Below are 8,126 nucleotides of genomic sequence, written 5' to 3' on the forward strand. Positions count from 1 at the left end.
ACGAGGAAATAGAATCTTGATATAAAGAAATAAATGTAGGTTATGACATCACTCGGTAACCCTCAAAATCTATGTGTGACTAAATCCACGATTGTAGTCAGCCACTTTTAAAAAATACTGAGATAACTCGGCAAAAACACATTTACCCCGGCTAAATAATATCTTAAAAATGCTCAAGCTCGCACAGTAATCACACGTGTGACGTGTACTTTTGTGTTCCTGAACAGTTCCGAACTGTACTTACACGTATCCTTCGTGCACTTTTATGCACAAAACTTCTACAACAAATAAATCCATATTAAACTAAAGAACACATAAATTAAGCATTCCTACATATTCTTTGGTCATAAATAAATTAATTACAATTCAACAACATTGATTTACGTACTCGAAAGCTTCATTTTCACAAATAAAGTTCGTGTATACAAATGCGTGAATTTGAAATGGCCGCGTTTTGCGTCAAAATGGATGCGAGTTTGCGGTACTTTATAAATCTAGTGACTTTAACCTACAGGATAAACAAGGACATCCATCGTATAGGCCGCGGACCAAGCGTACGGTGTAAACGTAGCCATTGAGCGGTTGTAGTACTAAATGCACCCATTAAAAGCTGGGATGTTGTCCATATGATGGCACAAGTCGACAAAAGTGTCTTTCTATCTTTATTACTCTCTGAATGTCAAGAAAGATAGAATGACGTTTGTGTCAACTTGTATAAAAAAAAAATGGAAAGCACCCATAATCATTAAATTATGCAGAAAAATTTACAAAATTCTTAGCCTACACATATAGCATTATTATAGAGCTTATATGGATAATTATTTTACATTTACAATATGATGACACACGCGCGCATGCATACAAGCGGGCGCGCGCGCAACATACCATACTACTTAAGTAACACCTTTCAAAAAAGCGTGTAATATAGTATCTAATAATACAGTAATCTGATAAAAATGTACATTTTTTCTTCTCTTTTATCAAATTAATTTAGTTGCTATCGGTTTCCGATAGTTCTGCCTGTTCCTTGACTTTTCGTATTTTACATTTTACTTTTCTTGTTTTGCTCAAGCCTTGTTTTGATTTCCTAAATATTTCTATAGCGTGCAATTTCCTTTCTAATGCGCTTTCCTTATCTTTCTCTCGTTGCGGTATATATTCTTTGTATTTCTTTTTATCAATGACTTTAATAAGTCTTTCTTTCTCATGGATAGCATTTTTAATCTTATCAGTCGGTGTCTCAAGTTCAGTAAATTCAAATTCTGAATTCTTTTCTTTATTCGATTTTTGGATAGCATCATCTTTTTTACTTTTCTTAAGTCGAGATTTGCCATCTATGTTGCTATCTGTATCTACATCGTCACTATTCAATCTGCGCAAAGCCTTCTGTACTCTCTTACTTAAGCTTGATTCAATCGAGCGCGGAGATGCTTTCGCTTTAAAGTACATATCTAATAACTTTTGATTCTTATTTTCTTCCATTCTCCTCAATACCGGTATCATTGTATCGTCGAATTTGCCCTTTGTCCATCCAAATTTCTGCCTAGTATAGTCGCAGAGAAGCACAACGTTCGGCTTGTTCCAGGTAAAAATTTCTTTCGACTCGTCAACCGTAGGAAAAAGATACGCTTGAACAACTGCTTGATTTGGAAAATCTGTCAAGCAATCAGTTATATTACTCACAATCACTTATTCTACTTAGTTTTACTCATCCTTATCGGTCTAGGTGAGATTACCGCTTACTTTTGTTCAATTTCAGGCTTCGCAATTTATTGCGTAAACCTGTTTTCCCAGGAGCAGCAAACATTCCCTTCTTTATCCACGAACAAAAATTATGTAACCCATGTAATACGTTATCTCCATCGGCAGGAAACGCGGCTAATATTTCTAGCGCAGTAACTGGCCCAATGCCAGCCACTCCCGTAGTATAATCACTACCAACCAAAAGGGCCAATTGTATCAATTGATGGCGGTTAAGTTCTGCGATATATAATTATTTTGTTGTTAGATCTATAATAATTGATTTCTTTTCATAGAAATAACATATACATATATTAATTAGTATTATATTATATTATTACCACTTTAGCTTAAAATAACAATGAATCTTCCAATACTTACTAAAATGATGTTGAATATCACAGGCACGAAATCGTAACATTCTTTTGCTGTAATTGAAAAAATTCTTGTATACGCATTGACCTCCAAAAAGCCAAATATCGGAATCATCTGTAATTGTGCCATCGGTTAGTTTAATCTGTTCCAAATAAGCACACTGTGCTTCCGCTTCCATGGGAGCTATTATGTATGGTATTCCGAATAAACGTAACAGATCCTATAAACGGATATAATATAACGCAACAATGATATATTATAACCAAACACACATCGCTGCCTATACACTTTCGAGTATACCTGTGCATCGATTTTTATTTGCTCCGAAATACTGGTAGCTTGTTTTTCGAGTTTGCCAATGTAAAACCTGCTGATCTTCTAATTGTCCCTGTAATTACATAATCGTATCAGATAAATAAATACAAATACAATAAAATTATTGTCCATCTGTTTCAGAAATAATGTTGAGCTTACTTTCAATTCTATCAAATCTTCTTTATTAGTAGGTAACACTTGTGGTTTTTCCTGTATACATTCGTCTAGAGGATTAACTCGAGTAGGCGTATCCGTACTGTGCTCGATCGACTCACTCGAGTTTTCGCTGTCACGTACTCTGTCTTCGTCATCCGGTATATTCTTGTTTAATTCAATATTTTCTGGCAATTCAATTTTTGTTTTTTCCCTGATTGATTCCTCATATATAGTATCTAAGATAAGACTATCTTTACTACTGTTTTCAGAAATTAATTGTGTTTGCCGTTCTCTATTTATCGTATCAACAAATTGTTCTTGCTCCAGACTCACTGGTACAACTTTCTCTTTATTCACTTTCCTAAATATATCGGCAAATATATCATCTTCTAGTTTTTTATCGATCTTGAAAGTTATCTCGATATCTTTTTTCTTCATAATATTTCTTGAAATATTCATATCATGTATCGGAACATCTTGGATTTCAATGAAATTGTCGGAATCGGAATCAGATGTATCTATTTGTATTACATCGTTAGATTTCGAGACAAGAGAATGTTTGTCAGATATTATTCCTTTGTCCAAACTTGAGACATTAGATGTAATATTTGAAGTCTTGACATTATTCTCCAATGGTTTAACCTGAGTGAGATTATCTGATTCTGGACTAGATAAAATTAATTCAGCGGCCATATTCTCTTTAGGTATGCATGCGTCTTTCATACTCTGTGATTCTACTGATTTCAAAACTTGCTCACAATTTTCAGGAAATGTTAATATCGATTTATCATCTTGTTTTGCTAATTCTATGTAAATATCTCTTTTTGTAGTATCATTAATGTTTTTGCTTATTGTCTTGCGACTTTCATCCTTATTACGTTGAATAAGTTGCATGATTTGATTCTGGGACAAATCGCTATATTCTAACATGTATGTTAATGCAGGATTTATCCTATTTTTGCCCAATAATGTCAATGATTCGTTTATATCATTTTCAGATTCCCAATCACTATCAAATGTGTATTCACTTATATTTTCTGCAATGGGTAGAGCATCATCATAGATTGATACACTGTTCTCACTATCGGAATCATTTAATTCATACTCATTAATATTTTCTACAATTGGCATAGGATTACTTGGGCCAGCAACAGGTTCAATTTCTTCATTCACATCCTGTAACATATCACTTTTGTTCAGCTCTATTTCGTTTGTAACAGATTTTTTTGCTAACGCGTTTTTGTCTGCATGAAATAATGTAAAATTCATTAAATAGATCACAACGTATAACAAGAAATAATTAATGATATTTCAACATTTATTGCACATACCACTGATATAAATCAATCTGGTTGTGCTATCCGCGGCTATTCGAAAAGCCGCGTCTCTACTCTTTGTATCAACACCTTGTTCAGTCAGTAACTTGTCCAACTCTTCCAATGTGAGTGTCTTTCCACCCATTTCCTTTTCAGCAGATTCTAAAGATGCTTGCACATGCCTACGTTTAAGTAAACGTTTCAACTGGAAGCCTGAGAACTCTTGTGATTCCTATATTAAACATGATATACATACGTACGTACGTACATACACACACATATATACATATATATATATACAGTGTGTCCTACAATTCGAGACCGAAATTTTAATAATACATTCCTGACTTAAAAATAAGACAAAAATCCTAATACCAAAATATCGAGGCTATAAGTTTTTAAATTAATTCGTTATACACGTTTATTATTTTTAATATCCTGTAATATTTTTATGTTATGTACGCATTGCATATGTAATTATTTTCTATGTTTCAACATCATTGTATACATTATTTAATTTCACATGGGGTGAACATAGACGTACGAACATCCGCTTGTGTGATGTACCATCCTAAGCGCGCGAAACGTCAGCTCTATGATTAGTTAACTTTAATCGGTATTAATTTAAAAACTATTATAGCCTCGACATTTTGTCTTATTTTTAATTCAAGAATGTTATTAAAATTTCGATCACGAATTGCGGGACACCCTGTATATATAGTGTTTATGTAGTTTTACATTTGTACATACTTGAGGCATTTCATGCAAACGACCCCAGGAATTTTGTTTTCTCGTTTCTTTAAGATCAGTGAGTATGTCGTAACGAACATCTGCAGGTAATGTTTTAAATTCGTTACCGGTTACGTCAACGTTATGTATGTTCCCCATCCATTTGGATTGTTTTCGTGGACTTAGTTCGACAGGGGAGTCGGAATCGTCTTGATCGTCATCAACATAACTCTGCAAGTTGTTAACGCTAGGCATATCAGGTAGAGCAAACATATCTTCGTTGGAATGTTTGATTTGCGTTATTTGTATCGCTTCACTATTTTGATCCTTGGAATCTTTGTTAAGAACAGTTTTTACAACTCTGTGCTTTATCAAGTTGTTCATCAAATCCGCCTTCATTTTTTGCGCCTTACTCGTGGCAATAGATTTCTGCTTCCTGCGCGAGGCCTGCAAACACAAAAGAATGAGAAGGCTCTTTTCTCACTACCTGGTTCCCACGGTAAACTAATTAAGTACGAACAATATTATAATCAAGATAGAAGAACAGTTTGGTTTGTACATAAATGCATAGTGCAAAAGTTTAAAATTTTATACAATGAAACGTTTACATCAAATACGTTCTTTACATTAAATACATGAGTTAAAGATCATTAATTAATTATTTGTTAATTTGTAATCAGGTGAAAAGGATATAATCTATTGCATATTTACAATTGTATTTTTCTTGAGCATGGGTACTCCTCCATCAAAGACAAAAATGGGCTTAATTTTATAATACAGGAGTTTGCATATCCTAGTGAATAATCCAAGCAAATGAGCATTGGGTCTAGAAACGCCATGACGATCTTGGTATCCTTGCAACACTTGGTACATCCATATCGATATATCTGTAAGAAATACATCGCATCATTATAAAGTTTGTCATTTTATAATCAAAGTATAATTAAATATAATTAAAATTATATTTAAGCTTTTGTGTGATAAGACTTATTACATATATATTGATACTCACCGATTGCCAAGACCTTGCCCTCGAGGCTTTCCAAGGGTACCTGCTTTCCAGATGCTTCGAGCAACTTCCACAAGCCGTATACTCCCATTATGTCATAGATTGCGATGATGGGGAAACATACTGCATACAGATGTGTGTCACACTAACAGATATGTAATGCAAACCAAATTTTCCCGATACATTTTTCTTCCATTATCTAAAAAAATTTAAACTGTTATCACAACTGTATTCAACTATTAACCTAAAAATACGCGGTTAACTCAAATCGAACTCGTACGTATCACGGAACATGATTAATATTATACATGCGAACATGATTAATGTCATCCACAAGAGTTTAGAAATCCACACACACGCGTGAAAGTACGCGTTTAATATTTTAGCGTCTGCAGGCGTCCAGTGGAGTCGACTTAGGTCGGTGAACGGTTCATCACGGTTCATGTAGTTCGCACCGTTCGCACTGTTCGCAATCAGCTGACGCTGACGAAGGAAGCAAAGCAAACAGCAGTCAGCAAACGCTCGTTGTACTCAACTCACGCAGTGGTACTTGATACGCTGGGTATGCAGTCAGCAGTCAGCTACACTTGATTCAACTCAACTCAACTCAACTCAACTCAACTTGACTCGTGGTCCTCGTGGACTCGTTTCGCTGCGGTATCTGCGCTTATTATTGTTTTCGTTTTTGAACTAGAGACGCGAATAATTACTTAAATTTACATAAAAAAATCTCTCTCGATGTTAACGATCGGAGGACGATCGTAATGGCGAGAAAATGCATACGTCGTTTGTATGATGCGCGACGTATGTATTACTATTACATCTATATCATCTATATTACGCGACGCATTCGAGCGTACGTTTTAAAATCAGCTAATTCAAGCTAATTATGCGTCGTTGTTTCGCATCTTATTTATTCCTTAGGGGCAACGATAATAATTAAAATCGCGCAATAATTACAATAGTAGATCGTATCGAGATCACGCTCGCGGTATAATTTCATGCCGGTATCTTCGCGCCTATAGAAAGAAGGAGCGTGGGAATCGGGTTTTGTAAAAACTTGGTTTGCGGCGCGGCGCGCTCGATCGTCTACATCACATCACACGATACGACGTTCGTCGAAACAAGTCAAAAGGAGCAAAAATTGAAAAAAGAATGGTCGCGTCGCGCCCACAATATATATATTGTGCATGCTGCACAAGTCAATTAGGGAGCGCCATTTAACATGATTTAGCGATTTTATTCCTTACGTAGTACATTACACATCTATTTATATACTTTATGCCGCGGCAGTGCGCGGCGTGGCGTTTAACGCGCACGGATATATTTAATTTCTATATAACGGATGAAAACTTCTGTTTGTTTATTATTATAGTTAAATATTATTAATACATACTTGCGTTATTTCGTAATTGTTTACATGTTGACCTATACCAAAGAATATATACAAATATATATATATATATATATACAATAGAGAGAGAGACTTTTTTGTTTCTCGATGGCTCTTTAAATTATCTTCCCCTTCATTTTGCAATTCAGCGGACTGCTATGACAATCAGCCGATCAGGCAGAGAGGAAGAGTCGGAGTCGAGACTCCAGTCGGTGACACGCAACGATACAAATTAAATAGAAAGCAGCTGAAATGACATCAGGCGAATCTACTCGAATGGGAAAGTCGCTTTTATCGCAAGCTGGAAAAATATCGAAAATTATATCAGCAAATCAGCCCGAGAATCAGCCATCAAGTATAAGAGCAAAGAGCCGCGAGAACGATAGGAAATTATACGTAAAGTAGAGTAACAATAATTAGTCGTACGTAAAATGAAAGATTGTGTGCTAGCAAAATGAGCTAGCGCGTATGACGTACAACTTATTGCCGTTTCTTGGAGACACGGCAATAAGTTATACGTAATACGGGAAAACTTGTGCGTACTTACGTCTACAACTTAAGTCTAATTGTAAGTAAGTGTTACGACAATTCTTGTGCTCAGACCTTTATCATATCGTGAAAGCATCAAATTGCCAACAAATGAGGACTCAGTTGCTGCAATTTAACACATACTTAGCAATGCATATTTATAGCAAGCAACATGCCAGCAACAAGACGCAGGCACGTTGCTATCTGGGAAGTTTTCAAAATCTCTCTCTCTATATATATATATATTTTTTTTTTTTTCGTTTAGGTCCATTTTTCGTGACTGAATTATAGTGTAGACTTTTGGAACTTAAAATGACATAGGTATAAAATAAAGTGCAGCTGTCCAATGCAGGAATAAAAAATAGACCTCTAATGTATCTATATCTATTTTTTCTCTTTATACGCAAATATTGCACGTCTCCTGCAGTGTTATTACAATGTTACATATATATATATATATATATGTAATACAGACGTAGGCTCATATAGACACGATATATATATATACATATATATGTATATATACATACATATATATTGTATCGTCATCATCGCAAAAGTGGAG

General features: G+C 35.0%; 1 protein-coding gene across 1 annotated transcript; it reads right to left on the minus strand.

The window, feature by feature from the left end:
• Positions 1 to 739: 739 nt before the first annotated feature.
• On the minus strand, positions 740 to 6,131 carry mus201 (rad2 superfamily protein mus201). The gene is given in 11 exon segments (XM_018462364.1): positions 740 to 1,655; positions 1,744 to 1,980; positions 2,122 to 2,335; positions 2,416 to 2,479; positions 2,481 to 2,503; positions 2,590 to 3,830; positions 3,918 to 4,134; positions 4,653 to 5,078; positions 5,343 to 5,518; positions 5,644 to 5,839; positions 5,957 to 6,131. Coding segments are annotated over 10 exon segments (3,351 nt in total). The 5' UTR covers positions 5,732 to 5,839; positions 5,957 to 6,131; the 3' UTR covers positions 740 to 990.
• Between the last annotated feature and the right edge of the window lie 1,995 nt (positions 6,132 to 8,126).

The sequence above is a fragment of the Mycetomoellerius zeteki genome, unplaced genomic scaffold (genome assembly GCF_001594055.1).
Source record: "Mycetomoellerius zeteki isolate Tzet28-1 unplaced genomic scaffold, Tzet1.0 scaffold14, whole genome shotgun sequence".
Taxonomy (NCBI): domain Eukaryota; kingdom Metazoa; phylum Arthropoda; class Insecta; order Hymenoptera; family Formicidae; genus Mycetomoellerius; species Mycetomoellerius zeteki.